This window comes from Temnothorax longispinosus, chromosome 12, assembly GCF_030848805.1.
Source record: "Temnothorax longispinosus isolate EJ_2023e chromosome 12, Tlon_JGU_v1, whole genome shotgun sequence".
NCBI classification, from domain to species: Eukaryota; Metazoa; Arthropoda; class Insecta; order Hymenoptera; family Formicidae; genus Temnothorax; species Temnothorax longispinosus.
Window position 1 is genome coordinate 1,622,254 of NC_092369.1, and position 16,111 is coordinate 1,638,364.

The 16,111-nt window shown below is 33.9% G+C and overlaps 1 protein-coding gene across 11 annotated transcripts in view; it reads left to right on the forward strand.

The window, feature by feature from the left end:
* The window catches only part of LOC139822842 (uncharacterized), an 87,751-nt gene that overhangs the window by 22,010 nt on the left and 49,630 nt on the right, over positions 1 to 16,111 (forward strand). For 6 of the 11 annotated variants that reach the window (XM_071794965.1, XM_071794967.1, XM_071794966.1 and 3 more), the window contains 3 exons: positions 9,723 to 9,786; positions 13,590 to 13,849; positions 15,085 to 15,148. In XM_071794965.1, the coding sequence (XP_071651066.1) occupies positions 9,723 to 9,786; positions 13,590 to 13,849; positions 15,085 to 15,148 (388 nt within the window). Of the gene's footprint in view, positions 1 to 99; positions 2,688 to 6,467; positions 6,810 to 9,722; positions 9,787 to 13,589; positions 13,850 to 15,084; positions 15,149 to 16,111 lie in introns of those variants that run through there. The other 5 variants (XM_071794961.1, XM_071794962.1, XM_071794964.1 and 2 more) reach the window with 3 other exon arrangements.

Consider the following 16,111-nt stretch of genomic DNA (forward strand, 5'->3'; position numbering starts at 1 on the left):
ATATATTTTCAACAATTTCTTTCGCTAGCGCAACGCTAGCGAGAAACCGCTTGCGAGCGCCACATTGTGTCAAAAAAGTGGAAAAAAAACACATTTTCTTGGGCGATGACGACAAAGTATCTTTTAATATAAAAATTTACATTTCAGACTGCATCACAATATCTTCGCTCGTAGAACACAGACAAAAAATACAAACATTTTTATTACATAATTCAAAGCTATCGATTGAGTTCTACTCAGAACTTTATCAGTTCAGCCGTTTCTGACAGTCAATAAAATCTAAGGGTCCCTCAGCTCACATATAAATACACGACTTGTGTTTCGCTACATGTATATACACTTGGCGCGAAACACTATCGTGTTTCTTTTGATAGAGAAAGCTGCAGTATAACGTATGTACACAATTTGTGCAATCGAATTATATCTGAATTGTTTAAAAATTGTCACTTTGAATAACGAAAATAAATATAATTTGTCTCTACTAATATGTCATATGTACCGTGCATCTGGATAAATTATATTATTACATAATATTATGTAATATTTAATACATCTATTTAATACATCTATTCAAGAAACTATTATCATTAATATATTATTAATAATTAGGAAAATAACAAGATTCTCTTCAATTATTTAAATGTTTTTATCGTTGAAGTGTTAGCTTATATTGCAATATTGCAATATATATCTATCAATAATCCTCGAAACGCACGTTTCTTCAATATTTATTAAAAGAAACGAGTTCACATTAGAATAGATCCCTCTGGCATTTATATTACTAAATATAACAAACTTACGTAGGAATGAGCATTTTTAAGATTTATATTTTATTAAAAGTAACTAGTTTGTGTATCAGAAAAGATGTCTCTGGCATCTAGCCCACATCAAAATAAACGCTTCTCACATTTATATTATCAGAAATAACCTGTCTCGTCAAAATAGATGCCTTTGGCACTTAATAGTCTCCTGGGTACTCGCCACGGCCAGTTAAATCGTGACGAAAGAGGCGAAAAGTGACACGTTGAGACGTCTTGGGTGCCATTTCCAAATAAAAAAATACTTTGAATGAAAAAACACTTTAGATCGCTTTAGCGTGCACGTATATAAAATGTCATGCAAGCTTACGAGCAGGCGTATGACTATATATAGAATTGCTGTCACATTCATTTTACGGCTATTTATTAATTGTTAAGGAAAAAAGATGGTTTATTAAAGCGATTTCAAGTGTTTTTTCATCCGAATATCACGTTTATTCCAAAATGGCACGCAAGACGTCTCAACGTGTCATTTCTCGCCTCTGACGTCACAATCTAACATGACTGAGGCCTGCAGTACCCAGGAGCCTCAAGTTATTAAAAGAAATTAGCACACAGAAATCATTTCCAAGTTTTTAACCCTGCAACCGTACATGTGTGTCGTTTGCGTCCAGCATTTTGACTATGGGGTATTTTCCAAAGCGCGATTAAATTAAAAAATTAATTTTATAATATTATTATTGTTTATAAACTTGTAGAGTTAACATCAAGATCTCAAGAAACACCTATGAATGTTTTCAGAATTTTTGGTAAAGTTTTAAGTTGTTTAATATGCCGTGGACGCAAACGACCCACATATACCGTTAGTGGATGCCGAAAAAGAGTGTACGGTTGTAGGATTAAATTATATAAATAATCAGCTTACGAATAACACTTTGACATATTGGTTCTGTGCGCAAACTCGTAAGATTCAGTATGCATTTCGATCAATAAGTTTGAATACTTTAACAACTCAGCAACGTAATTATTTTTATAGATATATTTTCTGTTTGTCACACATGATACGTGGTGCAAGAAGCACGTATGTATCTTAATTTATTAAATCAAATCTGTTGAGGTTTTTATTTGTGAGCAAAATATTTTTCCTTTGCGTCTCGTTGAATGATATGACCAAGAACGTAAAAAGAGAATTGACAATGAGTCACGCTCGCTATACGAGATAAAAGTAGAGAAACACGTAATTAACATTAAAGTCTATCAAACCATTCATATCTTACTGGCTATATTTTTCATCATTGCAATATAATTATTAGTTTATCATTTATTCTCGAATGGACTATGCGCCCGAGTACGATACAACACAAACTTTATTCGTTGGCAATATTTATATGTACAATTATAGCAAGTGCCATGGTTTAAATTCTTTTTAGGTGTGATTTAGAACGCCTTGTGGCGCATTGACAAAAGCAAATTGAACTTTTTTGGGGGCTTTTCTCTCGCGGTAGGAGATATGTAAGCTCGGTGAGTATAATAACCAGTATCGGGCTGAGAGGGTAGTATAGGCTTTGGTGTAGTCCTCGTCCAACGTCGTCTCCCAGTCGGAGGTCTGTGTCATTCTCTCTCGGAATGCTCTCGGCGATGAAGGCAGTAACGGTGAAACCGGTGAGGCTAGTCGACTCGATACCGAGAGCTGGTGTAGCGACGCACTCTTATATCCCACGGCGTAAAGCAAATCCGCGGGGGCCTTGTCCTCCTCGAAAGGGAGAGCTCAAGTGGTATCAATGCCAATCGGCGAACCGAGTGTTGGTTTCGTTGGTACGTTTCCGTTCTCGGCCGGAGGCTGGCATCCTGACGTCGACTACGGCGGAGGCGTCTGCTGCCGCGTCGGTCGACGGTCACAGTTGGAAAGGTGACGACGTCACAGCCGGTGTAAGAGTACTTAAAAACAATGACAAAAAATTTTTTTAATTTGTATTTTTTAATAAAAATTAAAAAATTAAAATTAAAAAATGAACGCGTGGTCGCCACGCGCGTTAGAAGTGAAACTTCTGAAAGCAAGGCTTTGCCATAACTTTTCTAAACGTAATACAAAAACAATACAACGGACGTAGTCACTCCAAGCCGCCCGCAACTCGAAAATATAATGTTACACGCAGTTCTCACTATATCCGTCTCGCCAGTGCCGTACGCCTGATCGACGTTTCGTGACGCGTTTTCGAGTCGCAAAATCGACGTTACTTACCGATCTAAAAGGAGTTTCACTTTGTACGCCTGTTGGTCGAATTTTTGTGACACTATTTCGTGACGTTTTTTCGTGTCGCACACGCGAACTTACTACCGTGCTAAAGAAGTTTCATTTTGTACGCCTATATTGGTCGACGTTTCGTTACACTTTTCGTGTCGCGAACGTCGTGTCGCTTTTCCGTGTCGCATACGCGAACTTACTTTGCCAGAAGAAGAAACCGTCTCGCCAACGCCATACCCTCGTGGTCGACGTTCGTACACTTTCGTGTTGCGAACGTCGTGCGCTTTCCGTGTCGCATACGCGAACTTACTACCGTGCCAGAAGAAGAAGCCGTCTCGCCAACGCCGTACGCCTCGTGGTCGACGTTTCGTTACACTTTTCGTGTCGCGAACGTCGTGTCGCTTTTTTGTGTCGCATACGCGAACTTACTACCATGCCAGAAGAAGAAGCCGTCTCGCCAACGCCGTACGCCTCGTGGTCGACGTTTCGTTACACTTTTCGTGTTGCGAACGTCGTGTCGCTTTTTTGTGTCGCATACGCGAACTTACTACCGTGCCAGAAGAAGAAGCCGTCTCGCCAACGCCGTACGCCTCGTAGTCGAATTTTCGTTACACTTTTCGTGTCGCAAAATTCATGTCGCTTTTCCGTGTCGCATACGCGAACTTACTACCGTGCCAGGCCAGAAGAAGGACCGTCTCGCCAACGCCGTACGCCTCGTGGTCAAATTTTTGTTACATTTTTTGTGTCGCAAAATTCGTGATTTCGTGTCGCGAATCAAACTCACTACCGTGCCTAAAGAAGTTTCATTTCAAAAATTTTATTTTGTCATTATTCTAAAATGCTCTTCAAACTATTCGACTTTTGTTTAAAAATTTTTGAAGTGAAACTTCTTTAGGCACGGTAGTGAGTTCGATTCGCGACACGAAAAAATGTAACGGAAGTAAAACTTCTTTGGTACGGTAGTAAGTTCGATTGTGCGACACGAAAAGTGTAACGAAAATTTGACCAAGAGGCGTACGGCATTGGCGAGACGGTTCTTCTTCTGGCACGGTAGTAAGTTCGATTATGCGACACGAAAAGTGTAACGAAAATTCGACCAATAGGCGTACGAAATGAAACTTCTTTGGTACGGTAGTAAGTTCGATTGTGCGACACGGAAAGTGTAACGAAAATTCGACCAACAGGCGTACGAAATGAAACTTCTTTGGTACGGTAGTAAGTTCGATTGTGCGACACGAAAAAACGTCACGAAATAGTGTCACGAAAATCCGACCAACAGGCGTACAAAGTGAAACTCCTTTTGGATCGGTAAGTAAATTCGATTTTTCGACTCGAAAACGCGTCACGAAAATTCGATCAGGCGTATGGCACTGGCGAGACGGATATAGTGAGAACTGCGTGTAACACTATATTTTCGAGTTGCGGGCGGCTTGGAGTGACTAATTCTGTTGCATTGTTTTTGTATTAATTTCAGGAAAGTTATGGCAAAGCCTTGCCTTCAGAAGTTTTCACTCCCGGCTTAAGTTCACGTTACGTTACTTCGCGTCCCGTCGCGTCCCGTTACGTTAAATTCATCGTAATCCCGGCTTAACGCGCGTGGCGACCACGCGTTCATTTTTTTTTCTTTTATAGTTTCGGAGATATTTGGCCCAAAAGAGAAAAACCGATTTTTTCAAAGGGATGTTTCACCCCCTAAACACGCGTATGGGCACATATAGAAAAACGTGTCTTTTATTTTCATTTAGAGAACAACACAATTAACTAAAAGCTCATCAAAGTCAGAGAAGGACACTTCCGTGGGATTCTTATAAGTAAAAAGTATTTAGCTTTCTTATCTACACTTTGTTATGTCACGTCATTGGTTCTCTGCATGTACATACATATTAATAATAAACGCTGAAATATCCAAGTGAGAACGTGAGGGAGACGTTAACTTGATACTCAAAAACTTGGCGTGTCTAAATAAATAAATTGACCCTCACTATAAATGTTTAGAATGCTATTAGTCTCTATAAACATTTTTGAATATACATACCGGGTGTTTCATTTTAATCGCCCCAGGCAAATATCTCGAAAAATATGAAAGATACGGAAAAACGTTTCAGACAAAAGTTGTTTGGTTCGAAGAGGGACATAAGATGGTGTCCGTGGTTTGACCTTGAGTAAACGTGCCAAGGTCATATGAAGTTCAACTTTTGTTTTTTAAATAAAACTCCCTCGTTTTCCGTGCATATTCTTGTAGCTTACCTAAAGAGCTTTTCAAAACTCTATATTTGAGTATTTTTTCATGAAGTACTTTTCGAGTTACAAGGCTTGAAAGTTACACGCCCGCCGGCATTAGCATTACCCAAAGTGTACCGGCCAATGAAGACAAGACCCAACATTGATCCGGCCAGTGAAGGCAAGACCCAAGATTTGATCCGGCCAGTGAAGGCAAGACCGATTGACTCACAAGTAGGGTCACATCGAAGTCACATTGTGTATTTTTGGTTTACAGCAAATGCTCAAATGTACTACCATTCTGTTGGATACATACGTGCAACCCAATAACTTTCAAGCCTTATAACTCGAAAAGTACTTTATGAAAAAATACTCAAATATAGGGTTTTGAAAAGCTCTTTAGATAAGCTACAAGAATATGCACGGAAAACGAGGGAGTTTTATTTAAAAAACAAAAGTTAAACTCCATATGACCTCGGCACGTTCACTCAAGGTCAAACCACGGACACCATCTTATGTCCCTCTTCGAACCAAACAACTTTTGTCTGAAACGTTTTTCCGTATCTTTCATATTTTTCGAGATATTTGCCTGGGGCGATTAAAATAAAACACCCGGTATATGTCTACACTATGAGGATAATATTAAATATATGAAAAACTTTTTAACTATAGAATATAAATTAAACCTATTGTTACGTTTATACAACATGTAATACCATACTATAATTTGTATTCTGGTATTTAGTGAGTTAAAAGTTATAACATATATCAATTTTAATTTTAACTTTAACATTTTGTGCTGATCTTCTCATTCAAAGGGTTAGATATACATAAATTTATATTTATATACATATATGTGTATAATATAAAGGGTGTTTCCAAATTTTAGTGGAAAGAATTGCAGTGATGGATTCAAGATACAAAAATAAGAAAAATATATATATTCGTATAAATATATGTCCGATGTGACCTGATTTCCGAGTTATTTCCGAGTTACAGCCTATTTTATTTTCCAACAGCTAGGGTTAAGATAGCTAATTGTAAGATTAAAGGATACAAAAGTCTAGTTCTGACTGCATTACCATCGAATAATCTCTATACATGAGATACATGTCTGCACGTTCATTCACTTTTAAACGTAGACTATTGCACTAACGTATGATACAAACCTTATACCTTCACTAAGCACAAGATACGAACCGTACCACTTACAACACAAGTAATACGTGTTTATATGTTTACAGATTAGCAAGACATCAAGTCCTTCAAATCTTATAGATAAACGGCAAACCGATATCCAAGTGCGCTATTTTAAGGGCCCACGCACAATGAAAAATATAAGGAACAATTACAATATAGGCAAATGAGAGCCAAAACGCCGGTAGCAAGACGACAAATCTAACAATATTTAAAAAATTTATATAATCAAACATTTCGGTCCATCGCTTTGGACCATCCTCAGTGAAGAAATACAAAAAGAAAAATAAAATTACATGCAATCAAGTCGTTGTCAAACAATAAAGATCGCCATTCCAGTCATGCAGTCAAATCCGCAGAGTCTGCATTGCCATAAATCCTTCAATCGAGTACGTCGTCTCAATTCGTTAAACATCGAAACGATGCACGTTCCCGGGGCGACTGTTGCCTTAATCAAAAACAGAACTTTTACAAAATCTGAATAATCAATCAGGAAACAGAAGACAAGCAGTATTACCTGACAGTCACCACGTGGAAATTAACGGACATCGTCATCGAAATGCAACTTATCATTGTGTTTACTGTAATATGTATAGGTCGCGTCGTTATTGCGGGAAACTAATACTGCTCACACGGGAGACACGACGTGTCGAGCACAACAAATAGGCATTAAATATATAACCCCGAGAGGCGAAGTTACATATAAAAATATAAGGAACAAGGAACAAATATTAGCACGTAGGACTGAAAAATCAAGAATAAAGCTGGTGTAGCATTGTAGCACACGGGTTCCGATAGGTTAAAAATGTATTGCCAGAGTTATTTCCTATTTCTGTTGTCTGTGTTTTTCATTATGCATCCAGTTTTATTTCTAATTTCTCAGTCCTACGTGCTAATATCTGTTCCTTGTTCCTTATATTTTTCAGTGTGCACGGAGGCCTTAACTCCGTTGGAAAATATAACAGGCTATAACTCGGAAATAAAGTCATATCAGACATATGTTTATATAAACTGCTTGTCTTATTTTTGTGTCCTAAATCAATCCTGCAACACTTCTCACTAATTTGAAAACACCCTGTGAGAAAAATTCGTTACATTTTTTTTGTTATGTCTATAATTTCTGAGATATTTTTAAAAATTTAAACGTATATTTTTTTATTAAAAAAATGTCATTTTTTAACATACTCTTATGCTTTCAGTGTTATTCTTGCAACAATATAACTTTTTAAAAAAATCTAAATACACGCGTACAGGGGTCACTTAATATCGTAACCTTTTTGTTTAAAACATTTTTTTATATACCTCACGGTTTCAAAGATTATCACTCGTAATCAAAAATATATGAAATTTCTTTCGAGGGATTATTTTAATCCCTAAACATGCTTCGAAGACGATAAAAAAAATACATGTATATTATCTTTCTACAACATATCCAAAGCCCATCAAAATCGGTGAGGGACAGTTTCAAACACTTCCTTGTGAGTCTAGGAAAATAGGGTGCATGATTTTCATTCACGTGAATGCATATTGCATTTCTTCTATAAAGATATTCGATTTCTACGTGCTTTCACTATATTAACTGTTACTCACTACATTAAGTGCAAACTCGTGTAGACAAACGTACGGATGATCTTGTGAACGCGACTTTTAAATGCTTATAACTCAGAAACTAATCATATGAAGTTGATGAAATATTTGAAACTTTTCATCAGGGAAACAAATACTACAATATATTAAAAATTCAAAAAAATTGACTAAAAACTTTTTTTCCATAAATCATTCGGAATCCTTTTTGCACGTTTAGAAATGGTTACGTTTGATTCTTATATCAGTTTGCACACACTTGTAAATCAGATTTCCGCGTGCTAAAGATAGAATCTTAAAAAATAATAAAACTTTTAATCTTTATCACATAATCTTGACAATAGTTTTGTCTGAAGAAGACATAAATCACAGGATTTAATTTTGTATTTAAGCTCATGATATGTTACGGTAAGATCTTATTTTTACCGTCTAGAATATTTAATGACAAAACTATATTTTAAAACTAGATAATTAATATATAGGTACGTGTCATTATTAAGAAATTGAAAATCTACGATAGTTTTGATCTGTTAAACATTAACATGTACGTACATTACTTGAGAGCTGTTTTGTTTCGCGTGGAAAATGTATGCGCGGAGGCAGCAAGTTAAAAATTTTAAAAAAGTTGCTAAACTTTGGAGTCGCAAAAAATCCTTTTGATACATGTCTTTTTTATCTAAAAGGAACCTATTCACAAAGTTTCATCTGACGCGGAACGTTTTCGGAAGTTTCGCCATCAACGCATTGTAATGTTTTTTTTCCCCAATCGATTATAAATTTTCTGAGAATTATGATAGTAATCTTAGAATTTGTAAAAAAAAATTATTGCCAAAAAATACGCATTAAAAAATATAAATGATGGTTCCAAACATACGTCCAAAATTTCGATGAGTTTTCTAAGACCACAGTATGGTTTTCGAGGGTTAATGATGATACTAAAGCTAATATTTGAATTTGTACGTAATGTGATAAAGAAATTTATTTTAAACAAACGAATAAGTTTTCAAAAAACTTCCGTTAGGTATATGTTTCACGTTTTTTTGTGATATTTTACGATTTCCAGAGAATTTGGGGATGGATTAGAGATTAATATATATACGAGATGCTTAATTGTTTTATAACAAAAGCACGTGGACACTTATTAAAAAAAGATAGGTGTCTTTTTAATTTAAATATAAAAATATATAATTTAAATATGTATCTCTTACTTTAATCTATCTAATAACATATTCGATGCTTATTAAAACCGACGATGGTGGAAAGACGTTTGATATATTTTTTTGTTAATGGTATTTTTACTTGTAGTAATTATCATTTCTGTTAAATAAAGAAATGATAATTAAATTGCCAGTTAGCAACATTTTATTTAATTTCTTTAATTTTATAACACTTTTAACAGTATCTAGTTTCATATAACAAACAATAAATGAGAAATGTTGGATTATTTGGTTAGATCTTTATACTAGTTAAGTAGAATATTAATTATATAATGTCTTCTTTGACTCTCTCTTACTTTATATATAAATAATAAACTATTATTATCTCATATCAACTTTTCTCTCAATAAGCCAAAAAATTCATATTTTACTTTTATTTGAAAGTCTTTTGCATTAATTCTTACTTACATTGGCAATGTAAAAGTAATAATAAACTAAATAAAACAAATCTAACAGTAACAATAATTAATAGGAAATTTATTTAAATATTCTTTTTTGCAGAGGCGAACTGACGAGATAAAGGTAGACAGCGAAGAACAGAATGCGGTATTTGTGCGTATTTCTGGTGAGTAATTTTATATATATTTTTTTTTTATAAATTTTGGAACATCACATAATAATTATTTTATGAGTTATACACATCATGCGACAAACAATTTTAAATCAAAATTAATAAATGTCAAAAATTTGATTGTAATTATCAGTTAGAGTTAGCCAATTCTTTATCAATAAAATTAGGGTGTAAAGCTGCAACAAGATAGAAGAAGTTTATATTTATACGTATATTATATTTTGATACATGATTAGTTTGTTAATAAAATTTTCTTTTTATCAAGATATCAATGATACTCTAAATATATTTGTATTTAATGCAGAAGCATATGTATTCTAGTATTTTAAACAGTTTACGGATAACGTTTTAAGAAGGCAAGAATTATATTTTGCTTCCTCATAGAAGAAGCTTTGTTTTCATAAACTTTGTATGTGGATCTTTGATCGCATATAAAACTAGATCTAATCAACCAAATGTTAATGAATTATATATGAAATAGGGGTAGAAGAAACCAAAGAAAAGATTGTTTTTTGAGTTTTCGATGCCAATGTGTTGCTTATGTTCTAAAACGTCAAAAAATCACTTTTGTAATACAAAATGTCTGTGTATATGTATGTGTGTGTGTGTGTGTATCCTTTTTTTTGTTTATGGTATAACTTCCGTAATTTTTGAGATATTGGGATGTATTTTTTTTAATCGATAGAGTATCATGTAAGGAAGGTTGGGATTGAATTTGGCGATGATCGGTAAAGGGGTTCTTTTTTAAAAAAATTTTGAATTTTTTTAGAAATGTCCGTAGTCGCTCTAACTTCCGCAAATTTGGAGATATCTATCTATTTCTAATTTTATTATATTTTTCAGTCTTTTTTACCCCTATTTCATATATAATTTTTTAAGATTTGGTTGCGTAGATCCAGCTTTATACGCGATCAAAGGTCCATAATTTTTTAAGAAATGCTTGTAATAGCTCTAATTTTAGAAAATTTTAAGATATCGGTCTATTTCTAATTTTATTATATTTTTCAGTCTTTTCTACTTCTATTTCATATGTAATTCCTTAAGATTTGGTTGATTAGATCTAGCTTTATATGCGAGCAAAGGTCATATGCAAAAGTCCATATATGGACCATGTAGCCTGAATTTCAAAAGTCAATATCGATTTGACATTGTGTCAATTGTAAAACCTCACTTTTTTAATCAAGAGAGTATCATGTAAGGAAGATTGGAATTGAATTTGGCGATGATCGGTAAAGCGGTTCTTTTTTAATAAAATTTAGAATTTTGGTAGAAATGTTTGTGATTGTTCTAACTTCCGCAAATTTGGAGATATCGATCTATTTCTAATTTTATTATATTCTTCAGTCTTTTCTACCCCTATTTTATATATACGTCTTTAAGATTTGGTTGCGTAGACCCAGCTTTATACGCGATCAAAGGTCCCTAATTTTTAGAAAAATGTCTGTAATAGCTCTAACTTCCGCAAATTTTAAGATATCGGCCAATTTTTAATTTTATTATATTCTTTAGTCTTTTCTATTTCTATTTCATATATAATTTTTCATATTTGATTTATTAAGTATAATTAAAGAAAGTTAAGGAAGGATAGAGGCAGATAGATTTTCAAGAAAGAAGCAAAAAGAATATGCAACCTGTAAATTTTATTTAAAAAATTTGAAAAAAAATTGTGCAAATTAGAAATTTGCACTTGACTTCCTCATCAAATTGAGATGTGCGATTTGGAAATTTGCACATAGCAAAGTCACAATTTTGATGAGAGAGAGTAGGAAATTAGCAAATTGAATCCACAACGTATTGCTACGCGCGAAAAGCTTCCTCTATGAGAAAGCCAAACTAAAAATTATGCATCTAATAAAATACAAAATTCCTCATAGAGGAGCTTTGAGCGCGTAGCAATACGTTGTGGATTCAATTTGCTAATTTCCTACTCTCTCTCATCAAAATTGTGACTTTGCTATGTGCATTTTCAAATCGCACATCTCAATTTAATGAGGAAGCCAAGTGCCTAATTTAAGTCTGTACAAGTCGTATAATAGCGCTTCCAGTTGCTTCCAGTTCTGTCGCGCGCCTTTTCTGCTTCTTGTCGATATACCTTTGTTACGAGTTCTTATGAGATATATCGTTCTGTGGATCCGTAGAATATCTTTTCATCCTGTGTCAAAACCCATGCATCAACAGCGTCCGATAACACACGTTATGTTTTACAACTCAAAACAGTTTTTTTATTATTTTCAAATTTGAAAGTTAACCTCAAGATAGGGAATTAATTTATAATTTAAGATTTTATTTATTTTGAAAGTACGTCAAAAAGATTTTCAAAATTCTTGTAATATAAGAAGTAGAAAAGAATTTTCTTCAATAACTAAAACTTGTTTAATTTAATGTCTAAATCCTCTTAATCTAAACACGACTGTTAGCCTCTTTAGGCACTAATAAAGACGTATTAAAATTTCTTTTTTTTTCGAAGTTCACGTAATAGCATCTGTTGCTACTCCTCGGCAGCTATTGATTGCTTTTTGGCAGCAAACAATATTTATTAACTAACGTTCGGATTTAAAAAAAAAATTTTTTTTATTGTTTGCCTTTAACAGCAATAAACAACTCTCAAATTTAATAAAGTAAGATTTTGAGGATTAAATCTAAAAAATTAGAATTTAAATTTCCTCTGTTATCTGTTTTTTAGTTTACAATTAGATAATTAAATATTGATTCAAAGTTACGGTTCTGAATGATATTTTATTGTTATCAGTATTTGCTAACAGAGTTGCTAATATTCGACAGTTGTTAATACTCAAATAATAAACGGTATTTTATTTTTTTTAACTCTGATTGTTTCTCTCTTTTATTTATATCCTGCAGAGATTAAAAACGCCAACTTTTCACCACTTTCTACTATAAATAGTATATTGTACAACTAGTGGGAAAAGTGGTCGCGTCTGACGGACTCGCTTCGCTCGTGCGACCATCACACTCCGTTGGGCTCGACCACTCTTCCCACGAGTTGTTCATACTATTTTTCCTAACAAGAGCGTGTGAAACAGGCCGCTTTTCGCGCTTGTTTTACACGTTCCGTTCTCCACTAGTTGAGAAATGGCTCCATTTTTCAACTAGTGAAGAAATGGATCGTTTTGCTCACTCAAAACAAGCGCGAAAAGCGGCCCATTTCACGCTCGCGTTAGGAAAAATATATTTTTTAGAAAGGGTAACTTCTTATCTACAATAAAATATTAGGTATAACAATCGATATATTATTGACCAGTGCCAGACTGAGGCCGTTGGTCCACTATTGTCGACCAAATCAAACTATTACTCGATAACGAAAGCCTGATTATAATAACTTTTAAAATTTATATCTTCTTTAATACAATATAATAAAAAGTTTTAAATCAAATATATTAAATTTAATATTAAAAAATTATTTCAAATTAAATTTAAAAATTCAAAAATTTATTATTAAAATATTCGTTTGTGACAAATACTTAATACGTGTTAATCTTTATTTATGCGTTTCAGTATCAAATTTTTAAATATATTATTGAATATCATTTTTGTACTTTTTATTGTTTTTAGTTTTTATTTCATTTTATATTTTCTAAACATTAAAGATTAAAAATAAAGGTCATGACACTTCTCTTTTTTTAAAATAATTTTATGTGTACGTGCCAACTTGAAATGTTATTAAATTATTAATAAATAGGACTGATTTTTTTTATGTCGAAAACGTATTTCTTCCTCATTTAATATTTGAAAAAAATAATGTATTGTTTATGACATATTAAAAACGTTTCTATTTATAGATAACGGCATATTTCGTGATTCCGATGCATCGGCTACGTTACTGGAAGTCCATGATGAATCATCTGCTACGGAAGCATCATTTAGGCGTTTATCGGACGCGGAACAACGTCTGCTGGAGAGTCTGGACATCGATCGATATAGACCCAGACATATCGGTCGATTTCTGACGATACATAAGAGACGTCGTAAGAAGCTTATTACCAGATCCTTGACGCAGGAACCAGGTATCTTGGACGACATTTTCCACGGACTAGTGCAGGTACGTTATACACAAAAATAATTTTTTTTTAAATTATAATACTCGTACTAAATTAAAATTATTTTCTTCCCCTCCCCCCCCCCTTTAAGTTAAGACCGTACTTTCGAGTGCTGGCAGCAGGTGATCCTATGATCAGCGGCTGCGTAACACATAATCTTTGTCGCGCGCTTATGATTTCGGTACGCGGAAAGTTCTACGTAACTCCAACGTGGTTAGCACGGATCCGAAAACAAAATCTGCACGATAATCAGACGGAAGGCATGAGAGAATGTACCATTTTGGCTCGAACGTCACACGTATTACTAAAGCTTAGAATATCCGGGTATTCGGATACCTGGCCCGCTCGCCCGTTACTTGTTGTATATGGAATCGGTCCAAATCCGAATACAATGAGTATGCTACGGATATCTACGTATTACACGGAGACGCATATACAGACGCATATACAGAGTAATAAAACAACGTCTCAAATACGTGACATCAGGGTATCCGATTCTTTTTTCGAGCTCTAGTTTGTACTTCAACATTCTTTCTTAAATACTTCTACATGTGTGAAAAGTTTTTTAAAATCAGAATTTTTGAGTTCGCGAGGTCCCCTTGTTAGAATCATTATCTTGACTATTTTATATAATATTAAACGTAATGTATTAAGGTCAAGGTCATATCTTCTATCTACTTTTTATATACTCTCAACGTAGTTTAAAACGTGTTGAACTACAACTTAAAATATCTCCGTGTCAGAAACTATAAGAGACTGTCACGACGTGTTAAAGCAAACGTACTCATTGTCAATCATACATAACACAACACTTTCGAGAAACACGTTATATAAATAAATAAATAATTCTATAATGGAGAAAGAATATTTAATAAAAACTACCCTATATATTTGGATTACAATAAATAAAAATTGAAAAGTTTTTGAATTTATAAATTACAAATTTTTTTATCAGAATAGGATGACCTTTGTTAATCGTTATGTTCTTTTGCTAAATACACATTTTTATTTTTTTTACTAATAAAGGTCGATTCAGACACAGCCGTGCCGTACCGTATCCGTACCGTGCACGGACAGAAACATTAGACAAGGATGAAGACAATAGGAATCCTTGTCTATATGTTTCTGTCCGTGTACGGTACGGATACGGTACGGGTATTGGCACGGCTGTGTCTAAATCAACCTTAATACTTCATATCATGCTTATATTACCATATTTCGTTTATATGTGTTACAGTGCGTGTTACAAAGAGCTGGAAACTGGAAATTTAATGCTTTCACTTTGGAAACAGTCACAGGTGGTAAGTATATGTGAACGTGGGACAATCCCGTTTACCTATAAAACGATTACCAACAGTATTGTTTGCACACACGCTTCGTGCGCACAAGCATATTATACACACGGTCATATTGCATACTTATAAGTTGCACATACGATTATATTGCATACAAACATATTGCATACACAACTATATTGTACACATAAAATAGTAAAACATTATAACACTTTCATACGCATATCATGATCGCGGCTACATTAATAATAATTAAATAATTATTTATTTATTATATTTTATATTTATAGTTTAAGCTTTTGAGCCCGCGCGAAGCGCGGGCAAAAAAGCTCTTCTTTCTTTTTCCCGAATAGTAATATTTACCACCAAAACATTTTTTTTCAAAAAAGGGATTTTTTTTAGATGATGTTGTATGAGGGCCCTTTGTCCCTGGACTCAGCCCCTTCCCAAAACCCTATACGGTCTAAGTTAGAGTATCATGAGATAATATACTAAATTTGGTTGTTCTACTTTGAAAACTGTGAGAGTAGAATAATAATATCACAACGTAAATATCACAATCAAATTCTAAACGCAACTGATGCTAATAAACATTCTTTCCCAGCAGACCTTTTTCTCCCACTTTGACCCCTTCCCACAAAACCCTCTACGACTAATTTATTAGACAGTAGACAATGTTTTTCCCCCAAATAGTAATATTTACCCTTAAAAAATTTTTTTTTAAAAAGGGACTCTTTTTAGACACGTTTGTATGACGGCCCTTTTTATTTTTTATTTTTTTTATTTTTTTTTTCTTATATTAATTTATTCTTCATCGACACCATCCCCGAAAAATTAGACAACGTTTGGTACCGGTTTTCAGAAAAATCGGTCCATTAATGAATGAGTAGTTCGCGATCAGAGCCAGACAGACATTATAAAAATTTTCGAACCGGTTTTCCAAAAAATCGGTACGTATGCGGTTCTCAA